At 33.8% G+C, this 18,194-nt stretch overlaps 1 protein-coding gene across 17 annotated transcripts in view; it reads left to right on the top strand.

Annotated features, from left to right (window-relative positions):
• The window catches only part of RFX3 (regulatory factor X3), a 345,069-nt gene that overhangs the window by 214,100 nt on the left and 112,775 nt on the right, over positions 1-18,194 (top strand). For all 17 annotated transcript variants that reach the window (XM_058301791.2, XM_058301786.2, XM_058301783.2 and 14 more), the window contains one exon: positions 9,644-9,902. In XM_058301791.2, coding sequence (XP_058157774.1) covers positions 9,644-9,902 — 259 coding nt within the window. The remainder of the gene's footprint in view (positions 1-9,643; positions 9,903-18,194) is intronic.

The following is an 18,194-nucleotide window of genomic DNA, read 5'->3' as shown; positions in this document are numbered from 1 at the left end:
TGATAGACTAAAAGATTTCCCTCAATCAGGAACAAGACAAGGATGCCCACAGTCACCCCTGTTATTTGATATTGTTCTTTCCAGAGCAATTATGCAAGAAAAAGAAATAAAAGGCATCTGTATTGGAGAGGAAGAAATAAAACTTTCTCTACTTGGACATGTTATGATCTTATATACAGAAAGTCTTCAAATATCCACAACAAAACTAATAAAGCTAATAAATGAATTCAACAAAGTGATGGGATACCAGACCAATACCCAAAAATCAGTGTTGTTTTTTACACAAGCAACAGACAGTTGGAAGAAGAAATCAGGAAAAGGAATCCATTCACAATTGTAACTAAATGAATCAAATATCTAGGAATAAATCTAAGGATATAAAGGACACAGAATACTATAAAACATTGCTTTAAAAAAATCAAACCAGAGCTAAGTAAATGGCAGGACATTCCTTTTTCATGGATAGGAATACTGAAAATCCTTACGATAGCAATCCTACCCAATACAATTTATATATTCAATGAAATCCCAATAAAAATTCCAATAGCTTTCATTTCACAACTGGAAAAGCCAATCATTAAATTTATATGGAAGGGGGAGGAGTCCTGAGTAGTGAAAGCCATCTTGAGAAAGAAGAATGAAGAGGAAGAACACACACTTCCCAATCTTAAATCTTGTTAAAATGCCACAGTATGCAAAACAGCATGGTACTGGCACAAGGACTGACATATAGACCAATGGAATAGAATTAACAGTGCAATTTTAAGGTGCTGTCACCATCCATCAGCTGATGAATGGACAAATAATGTCTTATATACATAAAATGGAATATTATTCAGCTATAAAAACGAACGAAGTCTGATACATACAACAGCATTGATGAGTCTTGAGGATATCCTGTTGAGTGAAAAAAGCCAAACATGAAAGGACAATTACTATATGATCTCACTGATTTGAAACAATTAGAATAAGTAGACTTGTAGAGTCAGAATCTAGAATATAGGTTATGAGGGAACTGGGTGGGGATAGGGAATGGAAAGTTAAGGCTTAAAATGTACAGGATTCCTATTTGGAATGATGGAAATGTTTTGGTAATGGATAATGATGGTAGTACAACATAGTGAGTGCAATTAACAACAATGAAATATATTTGTCTGAGTATGATTAAAGGGGAAATGTTTGATTGTATATATGGTAACAGAATAAAATTTTTTTAAAAATCCAAGGAACTACACTACACAGTGAACCTTAAGTTAAATCATGGACAGTAATTAATAGTACAATTATAAATGTGCTGCCATCAATTGTTACAGAATTTTCCACACCAGTGCAAGGTATTGGTGGTGGGGTGGTGTATGGGAATCCTCTATTTTATGCACTATTGTTCTATAAATCACAACTTTGTTTAAAAAAAAGTGCATTCATAGCATCTGAAAAATACTAGCTGTTCAGTAAACATTAGCTATTTTTGTAATATAATCTATTGTAGTTACTTGTTTACCTTAGTCTCTCCTACCTGTGGTTCTGAATTCTCTGTATTAGCTGTACATTTTCAAATTATCCCGTCACTGCAATTAGGGTCTTCCACATAGTAAGTAAATATGAGTGGAGTCATTCATTCAAAAAGTCTTAGGAAATTGGTATCTCTAAAGTTGAACCTTGTAAATTATAGGGCCATGCAGGAATGAGTCATGATAAAATATCTAGTGCCAGCATGTATTTTCTATGACCTGTAACTCTGTTGGTTTAGATCACCACTAATGAGGTCTAGTTCATGAGTTCATTTGCTGAAAGTCTAATTAGCTTAGATCTGATCTGTGGGCTCAGATCGTATCCCCAAATCCAAGTGTGCTCTCTTGGCCAAGATGGAGTAGATAAATCCCTCAAAACTATCAAGTATAATTTTTAACTCCAGATTATGTAGTATCTTCATATTTACTAAAGAAAGATCATTGCATTGCCATGAATTATTCTCAAAATTTCCTTAGCTATAGGTCTGTGAATATTTTTTTCTCAAATATGACCTTTTTTCCCAGCTTAATCTATTCCAGTCTCTCTGCAATTTTGTATTTCTGACAATTGTCTACATAACAATTTTTGTCTCTAATGTTTGTCTTAGGGACTTCATTCTCTTTTTATTGATATACTTCCATGTGTCTTAAGAAAGAGTGTCTTAAGAAAGAGTATTCGGGAAACGGACTTTGGCCCAGTGGTTAGGGCGTCCGTCTACCACATCGGAGGTCCGCGGTTCAAGCCCGGGGCCTCCTTGACCCATGTGGAGCTGGCCCAAGCGCAGTGCTGCTGTGCGCAAGGAGTGCCCTGCTACACAGGGGTGTCCCCCGCGTAGGGGAGCCCCACGCGCAAGGAGTGCACCCATAAGGAGAGCCGCCCAGCGCGAAGGAGGGAGCAGCCTGCCGAGGAATGGCGCCGCCCACACTTCCCATGCAGATGACGACAACAGAAGCGGACAAAGAAACAAGACGCAGCAAAAAGACACAGAAAACAGACAACTGGGGGAGGGGAGGGGAATTAAATAAATAAATAAATAAATAAATCTAAAAAAAAAAAAAAAAAAGAAAGAGTATTCTACCACATTGATTTACTAGCCAGTTAGTGTTTGATCCCTGACTGGGATCACAGTGAGATTCCTACTTCTGTGTGATTATAAATGCTTTTTGCTAATGATACTCAGAAGATAGAGATTCTGATCTTTATCATGAACTTTCAAGCACCTACACATGGCCTGCAAATTGTATGTGTTTAGTAAGTACTGGTTCACTGATGCTGTTAACAGAATTCCCTTGCTGAGTAGCCATGATGCATGGGGTCTCACTCAGAGGAGATGGTAGCCCTCACAGAAATGTGTTATCACTTATGAAAATGTGTACTCATTATAATTTGATGATAGTAAAGTGTTTACCTAGTTCTCGCTGTGAATATGGACAATTATTGCCATCCTAACAGGTTAGTGAGGGAGCATATATTTCAGTGAAACAATTGAGACTGCTCTAAAGTACTGGGTGTTGAAGTGCAATAACTGTTTACTCAAGGGAGAAGATAATTTAATTCATTTTTTCTCCTGTTTATTTTTTCTTTGCTTCTGTAGGAACCTAGTCTATACCTATATCTGGAAAATATTTCTTTGCAGTAGCTTTCTGAGAGACTTTCTCAAAAACTGAATGGTGGTCTTGTCCATTTCCACAGATTCTAACAATATGTGATCTCTAACCATTTAGAGTACTATGGATAAACAAGCTAGGAACATTGGAAACCATGTAGAGATCATCCATTTCAATTGAAAGATATTGGTAGAGCTAAGACCTTGGTAAGATGAGTTTCACTGACAGATGGATGAAGAAGCCAACCTGGATATAGTAAAACCTGAGAGGCTTTACTATGAAGAGGAATGGAGAAATAAGGCACTTGTTATGTATGGGTATATTGTCAAGTGGCACTTTTTAAAAAAGATGGAAGAAGCCAAAGCTTGTATATATATTGGTGTCATTAACAAAATGGACATGCCACATTTCTGGTGTATCTTCTACCTTTGGTCCTACTCTCTTGGAGCCATCAAGGATGGCCTATTTTGAAACTCAAATGGGAAGTGCATGCTGGCCAGCCAGAGGTTATATATCACATGAATGAATTTTGTTGAAGTTTCCGAAGAATGTAGTTACTTCTCTGCAGGGCTTTGGTGACCCACCTAGAAAGTTCATAATGATAAACTTTCAGGCAGAAGTCTTAGGTTAAGGCAACAGAAGCCAACTCTGGCTGATTTAAGCAAACAGAATTTATTGACAGCATATTTGTGGCTTAATTTCCAGAGAACTCAGGTTAGACAAAAGGCAGGCCCAGGGGATGCCAGGCAGTAGCAAACCAGAGACAAAAACATACCACAGAAGAGCTCAGTAAGCACCCACACTACTGCAGCCGTCCCAAACACTGCTGTTTCCACGTTGGACAGTGAACATAGCTGCCACTGATAAATGGGCGCAGCTGCCACAACAAGCCACAGCTGCCATTTTTTGTGCCACTAGCTCCTGATCTAAGGTCATTTGAGCCCTAAGTCAGTTTCCTTTACCGTATTTGCAAAAGAAGTTGGGAAAGTGAGTATTTGGCCTTCTGTGTCTTATAGTTGGAAATGAAATCTGCCTCCCACCAACATTCACAAGTTAGGGAATTTGTTTTATGACCCCTTCCATATCATAAACCATAATTTAAAATATATTTATTTAAACTATCCTGCATTTTAGTTTTTTATCTACTTCTTAAACCTTATTTCTTTCTAATATCCTTTTCATTCATTATATCTAGCCCCTTTAAAAATAATTGTAATTTCTTCCTGAAAACCAGGGTGTTTTCCTGTGTTGTGGCTGTTGTATATGCTGTATTTCCTTCCTAATATATTCTTGTCCCTGTTTTCCATAGAACTGATTCCTTTTCATCTTTTTGTTTCAACCTAAATCTCTCTCCTTCATGAGTAATTGTCCTTGACTGACCCTATCTAATGTGCCTGCCTCCCATTTATTCTGCTTCAATATTCTATTTTTTTTCCTTAGCACTTAAGAAAACTTACAATTATCTTACTTTTTTTCTTAGTTTTCACTATCTACCCCTTGATGGCAGAGGTCATATCTGTTTTGTTCCTTTTATCTAGGTGCCAGAATAGATGCTAAGTCAATATTTTTAAAAGAATGTCTCTGGAGTACCTTGAATTCAATAAAACATTGTACCAATGTAAGATATTATAATGATCAACACTTCTATATCCTATCTTCATAATAAATTTTATTGTGTGAAATTGGCAAGCTATTTTATTTCCTTAATTAACCGCTTTCATATAATTGCTTTTAGTTAATATGATTGACTTCCTGATTGATACAGGATATTCAAAATAGAAAACACATAATGTAGAGGTATTATATATATATGGACTCATGGGTAACACCTGAAGCTAAAGAAAATAGATAGCTGAGGTAAATTGAGGTGATAGTTGAGGTAAATTGACATACTCTTCCTAGAGAAAAAGTCAGCAGGGAATATCCAGTGGCCAAGATAGATGCTGAGGCATGCTGGGATGCAAAGAGCATTAATTTACCAAATTCAATGGATCAGAGTCTTAACATTTACATAGAACCTTATGATAAAGTCAGCTGTGGCGAAGCTTCTGTGTGCAGTTATGCACATAAATGTGTTTTTATGTTCAGTACTGGACACACAATGCAGCCCAATAGAAAGATTTCTCTTCTGCTATAGAAACAATATGACACATTATTCTCATGACTTAGACCATAGGAAGCAGACAGAAAAGGCAAAAGGAACACAGCAACATCTTTGAAATATACACAGAATTGTTTGAAATTTAGCTTTTTCAAGAATGTACAGTCCAGAAATAGCCACTTTCAATCTGATATGCCAAAACTTGAGTAATTTTCTAAAATATATGTTTGGAAATTTCTGTACAAAATAATGTACAAGCAATAACTCATATGCAGGATATAGTCATTATACAATATGAAAGAAGCTGATTTGAGCTATCAGAATCACAGAAGCATGATTTCTAGTACCTAATATAGAGCTGTTTCTGCTGTTGGTGCTTCTACTTTTTATAAATTCTTTGGTATTTTTTCATGAGCTTTTTGACTTACAGACATGGAAAAGATCTTTACAAGTTACTTGTGCATGGCTGGCTCTGACTAACTCCAGACAGGATTCCAACAAATGGGCTAATTCCTGTCTTCTTACAATGAAAGAATAAAGGCTAAGGATATTATGGTCTACTTCTGTTATACCATCTAATATTTAAAAGTTGTCTCTATCATTGCAAATGTATATATATAATAGTCAAAGAGAAAATTCATTACCCTTCACTTCCTAATATGTGTGTTTTTTCCCCATATATTTCCAATCTTTACCCCAATGTGTGTTTATGGAGTAGCCAAATCTTTTCCACAGTCCCATGTGGTGTGATTGAGTAATGGAGATGGCTTATGGTTTAGACATATTCTTTAGTGGCTTCCTTCCTTCTGTTGTTCTTTGATCATTTTCTACCTCATGAATCCTCTCCAACCAGGCAGTAATATGAGAAAGCAATCTGTTTTGCTTTTTGCTGCCATATTTTCATACTGGCTTGAGGGCTATATGTAGATTTTATATATCTGTGATGTATTTGTTTACATTACTATTGTTCAGTGAGAACTAATTAAATAAAGAGGAAATGTCGCAAAGTTAGAGTGATTCAAATCACTTGACAGGTTTCTTTTGTGATAAGAGGTAGCAACTTCAATGATTATAGAACTTATAAAACCCAAGTGTGTGATGGTAGTTATCCTCTGAGATGGACCCATCTTTTCCATCTCTCCTTCTCTAACATTCAGTTCCTTTATCCACATATGCTATTCTAGATTCTAAAAAGGAGAGTAGAGTGGTGCTAATAAATAGTGAATTAAGGTGTAAGGAAATCTCAAATAGCAAAGAGCTCATTTGGCCCCTGTACCATCTAACTGTAAGGATTATTCCCCAGTAGTCATTTGCCTATATTATTGATATGAGTATATGGAAGTCAGGTTCTTTTTTTATAACAGTGGTTGAGAGCACAGGTTAAGTTCAGATTCCAAACCCATGATTTACCAGCTATGTGCTTTGGATAAGCTACTTAACCTAGCCACAGCCCAATTATTCACCTTATCTGTGATATAGGAATTATAATAGTACCTACCTCACACAGTTGTGATGAAAATGAAGTTTATACCTGAAAAGCACATAGGATAGTGTATGTTGCATAATAAATGTTCAGTAAATATTAACTGTCTTTACCTATAATTATATTTTATTTACAAAATCAGATTTATCATTTTGCAACAGAGCTATGTAAGGGAAAACCAGCATTTTGTCCTGCATCTGTCAAATTATTTGTTATCCTATATCTACATGGCTATACTTAAATGCCAAAATCAGATTGTGCTATTTTAAAGCACAGTTAAATGGGGTCACTGTCATATTCAATGTACATAATTTAAGTGACCTCATTTCTCTTTTTATCTAGATTTGAAATCCAAATGCCTGTTTAATTTTACTTTTTATTAAATAAATATGTAATAAAAGAAACATATAAATGAGATTTCCAATTGGGAAATACAGCAATGTTGAGAAAAATTGCTTCATATGTATTTTAAGTGGTATTTTTTTGTTGTTGTTGTTAAAAAAAAATTCTCTATGGGGTTGTTTCTATCCCCCCACAAAGTGAAATTATTATCGTTATTATCATTTATTGTTATTTTACTAAAAGTTGTATTTTAAGTTTTGCTGGGTTAAAAGTACCTGTTTAAGTTGGTATAGAAAGTCTTAGAAAAATTTAGCGCAATTTCTCACTTAAATTTTAACAAAACAAAAAGAATTTGTGTTTTAGAGGATTGTAGAACTGGCTATTATGTCAAGTGTACTTTTAAATACATTCATAGTGTTATTTGTTGATTATTTCATGTGTCCATTATCTGCCAAAACTATGCTGATTATTGATTGTACAGAGGGAATAAAACATAATTACATGGGAGTATGATGATATGAGGACCTTAACAATAAGTGTATTGAGTTCTATATTTCAGGTATTCACAGGGTGTTGGAAAAGTACAGAGGCCAAAACATAAGAGCCCTGCAAGGGGTGGCAATGGAGGCAAAGAGTGCAAAAAGTAATTCTGAGTTAAAGGTGATGCTTGAGCTGAGAATTTAAGAATATTTGGGACCAAGTAAGAGGATTGAAGGAAAATAAAAAGGGAAGCATTTCAGAACATGGCTAGCACCAAGTCCACAGATTATATAGGCACCAGACCCTGAAGGTTCTTAAAAGGCAGTTAAGGATTTTGGCCTTTGTTCTGAAGGCAAGAAGGAATCATGAAAAGGGTTTTAATAAAGAAAAGTTTCATTTTCATATTTGCATTTTAGAAAAATTCCCTTGCCAGCAAAGTTGAAGATAGAAAGGAAGAGCCTGATTAGAGGAAGGAAAATCAGTTAGGAGGCAATTATTATAGAGAATATTATGAGTTATGGCAGTGAATATGAGGATGGAAATGGATTGAGAATTATTTAGAAGGTAAAATTGACAGAACTTAGTGACTGATGTCAGTCTGAATGATGAGAGAGTTGGTAATTATTCCAGAACTGAGAAGAGCAGCGCTGCCTTCCTCTGAAAGTAGGAAACATAGGAGAAGGAGCAAGAGATATGAGGAAATTCTTTTTAGTCAGAGGTCAAATTTCACATTATGGGGCTTCCAATATGCCATGCAATTTCCTAGTAGAGGTAGCCAGTTAGCTGATGGAAACCCAGATTTAAAATTCTGGAACTGTAAGTAGAAGGTAAAAAGAGGGCCGGTATCAACCTATGTGAGATTGTTTACTGTGGGCATTTATATGGTCACACAGTATGTGGTGAAGGTATATGTTTTGAGTAAAAATAAGTAGGAAAAAATAAGAGCTAAAGATGGAAACCTCAGAAAATACCAACTTTAAGGTACCACAAAAATGGAGACTCCTAAACTTTCTTCAGAGGTAGTGGTATAAAAAATGGGGGTGGGGGAAAGAAATGTCATCAAAACTAAAAACAAGAGCTATTAAGACAGAGAAACCTTAATACATACATAGGAAATGTATGAAAAGTACATGCCAAATTGTCAGTAGTGGCAAGGTCTGGGATGTGGGGTTGAAAAGAATGTCAAAAGAACTGGGAATTTTAATTTTTTAACTCTACCTTTGGTATTGTTGGAATTTTTACAATAAAAATATGCTATACCTCTACTATTTTGCAGCTACTTATGAACTGATAATTATTTCAAAATAAAAAATTTAAAAAGTAATTTTAAGATGCAGGTTATATTCAGTTGAAAATATAAAATAAATTGATCAAATAAGTTTAATCAGAACAGAAAAAAGAGGGAAAGGGCAACATGGAATGGTCACCAATGTCATACTATAGATAGGTCAAAGAAGATAAGGACTGACAGAAGCTTTTTTGCTTGGTATTTAGATTTTGTCACAAGTGACCTTATTAAAAGCAGTTTTAATGAAAGGCTAAGGGCAGAAGCTTGACTGCAGTGGTTGGGAAGTGGAAAGTGAGGGCATGAAGATGTGGCAAGAGAAGAAATTTGACTGTGAAGGGAGAGATAGATACTAGAAAGGGATTTAAGGTCCAAGGTGAGCAAAATATTTTCTCAAGTTCCTTATAGTGGCAAAAGCATCCAAGAAGGTAAAGTAGTGTGGGTAGTTGACTTTACCCCCAGTCATTTTAGATCCCAGCTTTCTAAGACTAGGGGTGCAGGAGGTTTTTATGGAAGTGAAGAATTTTTCAGCAAGATTCCTTAGCAGGAAGAAACTTGAGCATATTTATATGGGGAGGTAGGAAACAGTAGAGAGCAAGAGCTCTAAAGTACAGAAAATAGGTGAGGTATTTATTAAAGTAATATTTAATTTGTAATTTTTAATTTGGAAATTAAGCCCAACTATACCTGAGAATGAAGTTTCATGCAAAATGCAAAACTTGTCTAGTTCCAAAGGTAAAGCTAACTGGTAAATTTTAAAGATACACTCACACTAGAAAAATTAAATAAAATGTAAATAAGCAAGTAATTTTCTTTTTCTTCTTCTTCTAAAGCCGAACAACAACTTATCCTTACACAGAAACACAGATGTACAGCCAAAACACTGGAGGGAATTACTTTGATACTCAAGGGAGTTCTGCACAGGTCACTACCGTGGTCTCGTCCCACAGTATGGTGGGCACCGGTGGGATTCAGATGGGAGTCACAGGAGGACAACTTATCAGCAGCTCTGGAGGAACCTATCTGATCGGCAATTCAATGGAGAATTCTGGTCACTCAGTGACACACACAACTCGGGCCTCCCCAGCAACAGTAAGTATTTGAGTTTCAACTGTTTAATTTAGCTTCTAGTAGCTTCTGTTATATATTTTCTTTTATGTGGGGGGAAAGAACAACACAGGGCTGGGAAAGAATATATTAAGAAGTTTTAGTATTTTGGTGTTATGCAGTGTATATATATATAGTATTATGCTGAATGTTACTGATATATATATCTACTCATTACATGAATTGGGAAATATTAATAATGGGAAGTAAGAGAGATGATTCTTATTAATTAAACTGCTGATTTTAATAGGCTTTATTCAGCGGTGCTCAGTAAAATTCTTTAAATTTCTGTGGAAAGAACTTTTATATTGTGTTGAACTACCATCAGAAATAATATAGAGAGTAGAGTTTAATTTAATTGAAAATTTTCATATCTTTTTTAAGAGCTCACTTATCTCCAGCTCACTTATCTCCAGATATATTGTCTTATCATGGACAGCGTTTCCCAAACCTTAGGTATTTAAGTTTGCCATATGTACCTTGTAACTGCACTATTATTTACTTAATATATATTTTAATTGAACCATTTTAAAATAGAAAACCATGTATAATTTTTTCTAATGCACATTTTCTAATGCATGCTATCAGGGATATACTTTGGGAAGTTCTAATCTAGGTAACTGGTGAAAAACATTCGTGTTGGCTCTGATCATATCTATGGGCAACTAAATATCTTAGGAACATATCTGTGTATGTGAGGTTTCAAGTTTTTAAAATTTAACAAATTATTTACTTTTGACACAATGTATTTTAGTATGTGGAATAAAAATTTATATAAGGATTGTCCAGATTGTGATATTATCAAACTCTGTACCTGAACTTCCCTCTTTCACCTGAACTAAACAAATAATGAAGAATAATCATTTAGAACACTTAGCTAAAGTAGCAATGGTATTGGTTTTCTAGATATTTCATATAAAAAAGGAGATGGGAATTTGAATTATGTGGCACACTCCTTTCTCATCAGCTTACCATATACTTTGTTCTTGTAATGAAATAGGAGTAAATTTGGGAGAAACAATATGACACACTTTATAGTTCACATTTTATGGATTTTCTCCCAAATATATTTGCACTTGGTATATACCGTAAATATTTGTAGTGATTACATGTTTTCATAATTTTGTCATTTAGTGCCTTTTCATAATATCTTTTTAAAAGACCTTTATTTTTAATTTACTATTTGTTACTAACATCAGAACAGATGACTGGCTGTTCTAAACAGATCTTTTTTTTTGTACTTTTTCTGTTGTGTTATTAAAGTATTTCCAATGTGTGTTTGTCTCTCACTTTTTAGTACCATTAAATGCAGCATTTCTAACCCTTTTAGTCACACCAGTATATGTATGGGGATGAAAAATTAAAGGGAATTACCACTAGTAGATCATAGCCTTAATGGACCTCAGTTCCCCCATTAATAAAATAAGGGGTTAGTTAGAATTAAATGATCTAATTTCCTCTCCGATTTAAAATCATATAAAACACTATTACAAAGGAATTGTAAAATGTTCTGGTAACACTAACCATATATTCACTACAAAAGAAAAAGGGGTAGAAGTGCCAGTACTTTAAAGCACTCCCACTAAAGGTCACCCTCAAAGTCATTTTCCGTGAAAAGAGAAGTAGTTACCACTTTTTAAGCTTAGAAAACTGAAAAGTGGAGAGAATGTGTCCTTTGCCACTTTCATTTCATTCACCCTCTCTCCCATGCTAGTATTCCATCTCCTGCCCACCATGCTTTCCCTACTTCACTCTCACTAGGCTCTCCTACTTGCCTTCACATCACACTGATTCTTTCCTTGACACTGAAGATCCTGTTTTATTCCAGGTCATGTAAATACCACTGCAAATATTACTGAGGTAAACTGTATAGTTTGATTTTTTTCTGAAAGGGATCACTTTGGTTTTTTATATAAAGCTTGAAAGACAGTATTACTCCTTAAGTTATCCATTATACAGATTCGGTATGTGGTTTTTGTTGATAACACTTAAAATACTGAAAAATAACTGGAAATAGTGGAAAACCAGAAAAAAACATCAATTCATAATATCCCTTATACATATTATTTTACATTTAAGCTTTCATATTTGGTTTTTATTGTTAAGGATAAAAAGTCTGTCTGAAAGGTTTCTTTTTTTTTTTTTTTTTATAAGAGAATCTCCCTTTTAGCAAAAGATGTTTAAAAATCAAATTAAAAGATAGCTTTTGTATGGAAAAATCATGATATACCCTCATTCAAGCCTACTTGATTAGTGGCACACTTATCTAAATATCTATCAGCTAGTGTTTATTGTGTTACTTTGCACTTATTACCAACATCTGTATTTGATTTAGTGCTCCTTCTCAACTGCACTGAAGATCTTCATCCACTTGATCCACAGTGAGGTTGTGAATCCCAGTTTGCAATTTGACATCTCTTACTGTAATAGAATAACAAAGTTTAAGTGTGGTGAAACCTACTTAAGATTTTCTACCATCCTCTTCTCTCCAAATGTTAGGAAAGTGATAGATTTTTGGTTGTTTTCAACTTTTAGGAACTAAAGTATTAGTAGGTGCCATATCATTAGAGAAACATTGCTTAATTTCACTATCTTCTTCAATTCACTGCAGAATCATACAAAACGATGTACATGAGCACAAATCTTTAATGATTTTTTGACCAAGACTCAAGCCATTTCTTTCCAAACATTGAGCAGACAATGCCATATTCACTATTCTGGTTAATCTTTAGTGTGTGACCTATTACCTACAGCATGGATGATGCAGCTGTGTAGGTGTAGCCTATATTGTGGTCAAATTCCTGACTGGGTAATAGTCAGGCATGCCTTCCCTCAAGAGCCTGGAATTAAGCAGAATGTATGTTAATTTAGTTAACTCCACTGATAAAAGTGTGTATACTGGGGAACAGCACAAACTAAATACCTTTGCTCAGTTCCTGTGTAGCAAGGTTACCTGTATAACTGCCTTGACCGCCGTCTCTTACATTTGACCTGTAGCTATACAGAAATACTTTATTAGGAGTAATTTCCTGCCAAACAGAAAAGATTACCCCATTGTACAAAGCAATTTCTAAAGTTATCCCAATATAAAAAAGCTAATGAATTGAAATTAAAGCCACTATTGAAATATTAGTAAATTTAGAAAGATTTCACTCTTGAAATATTTTCTTACTAGTCTAATATTCAGTGTAAAACCATCTTTCTTAGACTAAAACAGGAGTATAAGAATTCAAGCTTAAATTCAAGTCCATGAGTTTGAATTTAAATTAAAAAAAAAATTCTTGTGGGGACATGTTGGTGCAGGTGTGATGTATTTATTAAATAATTCACAGTATAATGTAGACTTAGTAAGGAGTTCGTGGTTTTCACCTGACTGCAACAAAAAAGGTTAAGAACCCCTTACTCTAAACGATCTCTAAATTGTTAACAGAGAATTTTTTTGAGCATATGATTTATTTTAGTTTTTTAACTTCAAATGAAAAAATTATTTTTTTTACTTTATTTTTTCTAATAAATAACAAATTTATTAGAAAAATTGGGCAACTACGACCAAGGATGTTACAGAGTACACATAGTTCGGACAAGCAGAGCCAAGATCAGGGACTGGTTTTAAGAAACAATTCTACTAAAAAACATGAGAATAGGAGTAATTTAAAGTGTTCAACACATACTAAACGCATGACTGTGACTGCAAATCACCATTTATTATGTCTTGTATTATAGGGTATAAAAACTGCCAGCCCCCAGTGGAATGTTAAGTTGACACCCAAGAGAGTCAAAGCCTCCCATAATTCAATATCCCACTGTTTTCTGGTTGTACCAAAAAATAAACAACCAGCAAATGATTTCCCCTCTTTAAAAAAGCATTTACACTTAAAAAAATGGGATGAGGTGAATTCCAATCACCTTCTTAAAAATGTTTCTTCTAGAGCTACTAAAAAACTTGCATTTACAAAATAGCTGATAAAAACATTCCTCTGGATTGTACAAGAAGAGAGAAACAGGGACCACTGATAAGACATTGTATACGGTATTAACCATACTTGGCTTCTAATCCTGCTTCTTCAGAGGTTGGACTCTCCTCATTTTCAGTTTCTTTATTTTCTGAAGGTGAATCTTTCGTTTCTTGGTTAGGCACTTTAGCTTGTTTTCCCTTTGCTACCCTTTTCCCTTTTGGTTGCACTTTTTTGTCTGAAGGTTTATCCTTTCATGCTGCATTTTTGGCTTCGCTTCCACTTTCACAGGAGTGGGTTTAGCAGACAGCCTTGCCAACCTTGGGCTCCTCATTCCCGCTGGTTCAGCAGAGCTGACCTTCCTTTTGGGCATCTTGGTGGTGCTGCGGTAGGGGTGCACCAAGAGCCTTCTCAAAGCCGGACCACTGGCCACTCCCGCTCCTCCTTCCACCCTAAAAGTTATTTTAAAGAAAGTTGTTTTGGCATTGCATCTTTGGCTTATGCATTGTAATTTTTTTTTTTTAGTTTTCAGTACATGTAAATGTCAGCATTTTTCAAAGGATTAGCATGGTAACAAATTTTATATGATTAACATATAATGGTACAAAGTACCAATATTGACAGTTGCTCAAAATACTTTTTCTCCTTTTACTTACTATATTCTTTTATTTGGCCAGTAGAATCCATGTGTATTTAAATATATGCTTATTTATTTTTACATACATACCCACACATATATTTTTAAAAAGACATTTCCTGCTGATAGTATTTAATAGGAATTTTCAGAAAGATTTTGTAACATTTTTGTTGGTGCCTCACCAGATGAGTTCAGCTCAGTTGCAATTTGAATAAATGTTTCACATTTCATTAAATTAATGTTAGTGATCTATTTATTGTTAATATTTCAGTAGCACATGGACATTAAAGTAGAAGAGTAGGCTACGTCAAAGCTCTCAACTTATTTGTACTTTTGACCTTCCTTCAAACTACATGACCATAATGTTTCTTTCTGCCTTAATTCATTTGAAACTCTTATTTTCCTTCATTAGTTTTCTATATAATCATATAATTTATAGAATTTTAGAATTTTGGAACCTGAACACAATTTCCATTTGAGGGTCAAAAAATCTGTGATTGTGATATTTTTGTGCTCATTGCAATGCAGTTTATCTTAAAACTAGACTATACAGTAATTAGCAATTTGCTTTAAGTAGCTTTATTTACTCCATAAAAATAGCTTTTTTTATTCTTATAATTAGGTGGTTATTTATGGAGTTTTTTTCCCTTCTTGATAACAAATTAGATTCCTTTAAACATTTTTGTGATATGAAGGTTGATTTTTATACCTGCATGTATATACATTTAGAAATTATATATGTTAAAAAGCTCTTGTTAAAATTAGATCATATCAGGGGGAACAAGGGAAATGTATTTGAATTATTATTGTTCATATCTACCTCTTTTGATTAATGTATATTTATTATAATTTTTTCAGTTATTAGGAGGAAATGTTGAACATCTATCTCCTACCATATGTTTAAGTTTTGCCCAGCTTATATAATTTGTATAAAGTGAAGAATTCATTTAAGAATTACGGATGCTTTCATTTCCATAGCTGGCAGTTTACATGTTTATGGATTTGATATAAGCACTTGGTCTTTCTAAGATGAACCTATTTTCCACTGCCCAGAAAAAATAAATGCCTTCTTATTAAGTGGTACCAATGGCCATTTGTTTTATTTTAAAGTTTTTATTAATTTATTTATATGAACTAGTTATGCATTCTTAGAGTGCATATTCAACAGAAGTAAGTATTAATTTAGTCTCCCTCTCACCCATTTCTCAGTTCTTTTCCTTAGAGGCAACCAATGTTATCAGTTTCTTCAAGTATCATTCTAGAGATACCCTGTATATATAGAAACAATGATACTTTCTTTGTCTCTCTCAATACATCTTTTTACACAAATGCTAACAAAAAAAAATTCGGTCGCTTGCTTTTCTTCACCTAATGATAGGCCTTAGAGATATTAAAAATTTCAGTACATGGTTGGCTTTCTTATTTTATGGAAAGTGACTATAGTAGAAGGAGCTGAACTGCTGATCTATCTTACCCAAGGAAAAAGAATGTTAAAATAATGTTGGATTATTAGTTACAATGATATAGAGATAGAAAAACAATACAGTTAGTCATATGAGATGAAAACTTCTGTTTAACTATTATATGAGTATGCTTGAAAGAAAAAACAATTTTTGTTAGAAGTATGCATAAATCATAGTTTTTATTTTATATTACATACATAATTTCTATTTCAAATAATTTACTTAGTCTTCCACCTAGCCTCTGATTTAAAAAAAAAAACACATAAAACAAAAAAAACTATACCACTTTTTTTAGCAGAAGCATATGTGGCCATTATGATCTTAGCATTTCCTGTTTTCCTATTTTTCCCTAGGCCAATCTCAGTCCTCAAATGAAACTCCTCACACAGAGTACCATGAAACTTCTGCTTCCTGTACTAACTCCTAAATTGACTGAAGTTTCTGGGACCTCATTTTCAAAGCACTTAATAAAATGGGACTTTGAGTGACTTGTAGTCTCCATCTCTTCATCTAGATTCCAGTCAGCTGTCTGTCAGTTCTAAGTTACTTCTGCTATGAGCTGATAAAATCGACAGGCAATAGTATTTATGGTTAAGGTTGTAAGACATTCCACTCCTAGAAATCTTGATAAATTGGAATGTTGAGGAAAACAGAATGACAGGGGCCTTCAACCTCTCTTGAACATAGCCTAGGAGAAAATTTTGTAGGAAAGAAAAATGGGGGAAGGTAGGGAGAAAATAGACCTACCAGTCATTAAAACATTATAAAATTACTCTAATTAAAACAGAATTTTCTAGGCCACATGAATATGCCAACAAGTAAAATAGAGACCGTAAATAAACTAAATTGCATATAGCTGGCATTGCATGTTAATGGAGAAATGATGAATTATCAATAATCTGGCTAATCATTTAGAAAAGAAAATTAGATTGGTTCCATATATTACTTCTTTTATCTAAATTAATTTCACTTGGATGATGGAAAAAAATGTGGTTTAATATTATTCTCTTAGAGTAGGGAAGCATGATGAAAAATCCAGAGGCAATTAAGAATATATTTACAAACTCAAATACCTAAAAGTAAAAGTATTATTTATAACCAAAAATAAAAAACAACAACCCACAATAAACAAAGGCAACAGTGACACAACAAACTGGGCATAAAGTTTTGAGACATTATATTCAAAGGACTTAATTCTGTAATGTATAGACCACTCTTAAAATTCGTCATCAATATTAAGATCCCAAATGGAGAAAGTACATGAACATGAAGTTCACTGAAAAAGAAATGAAAAGTAAAGCTACAAAGTGGTACCATTTTTCATCTCTCACACAGGCAAAACAAAAAAAAAATGTTAGTAAGCCTTGGCAAGGGTGTGAGGAAACTAGCACTCTCATTCATTGTTGATGGAAAGCTAAATTGGCACAGGCTTAGAGAGGAATGTAGAAATTTTTATCAAAATTGAAGACATATTCTTTCATCGATTGTGTCTATTCCTAGGAATTTATCTTGCTGTTAATATTTTTACATAAATGAAATCCTGCATAAACAACTATAATCTTTATGAAATTATTTGTAAGAGAATAAGATTGGAAAAAGCCTAAAATTGTCCATCAGTAGGGAAATAGTTAAATAAATTTTGGTGCATTCATCCATTCAGTGGAATTCTATACAGATCTTTAAAAAGACTGAGGCAACATATATTTACATTGATATGAAAAGATCTCCAAGATATATTGTTAAGTGAGAAAGCAAGGTATTGTGTGTGTATGTGTAAATAAAAAACATACATTTTTATATGCGCATATAAGCATTAAGATATCTATAGAAGGATACATGAAAAAGTGTGAGGAATTTGAATATTATCTATTCAAAATAGTAATATTTTTAAAGCTTAGGCAAGTCATTAATGAATATATATATATTTGTTCATGTTCTCCAGATGCATATAGCTGAAACAACCCTCTCTTTATATGTTCAGTATAAAGATTTTCTGTGAGGTGAAAAAATTCAAAATAATCCAAGGTTTCAGATAAAGTCCTCCTTTATTAGGCTGTTGAAAGTTTAGAGACTGAAATTTGGTATTAACCTTTTAGAACCATCCTTATTAGACAGTATTTGGGAATGTAAGTGCATGTTTTTTATTTGCATTCATGTGTTTTGAGTCTGGATTAGTCACCTCAAAAATTTATTGAACAAGCACTATACTTTTATGAATATGAAG

This window comes from Dasypus novemcinctus, chromosome 8, assembly GCF_030445035.2.
Source record: "Dasypus novemcinctus isolate mDasNov1 chromosome 8, mDasNov1.1.hap2, whole genome shotgun sequence".
NCBI lineage: Eukaryota > Metazoa > Chordata > Mammalia > Cingulata > Dasypodidae > Dasypus > Dasypus novemcinctus.
Note: the sequence above shows the minus strand (reverse complement) of the source record. Positions and strands in the feature narration are given on the sequence as shown.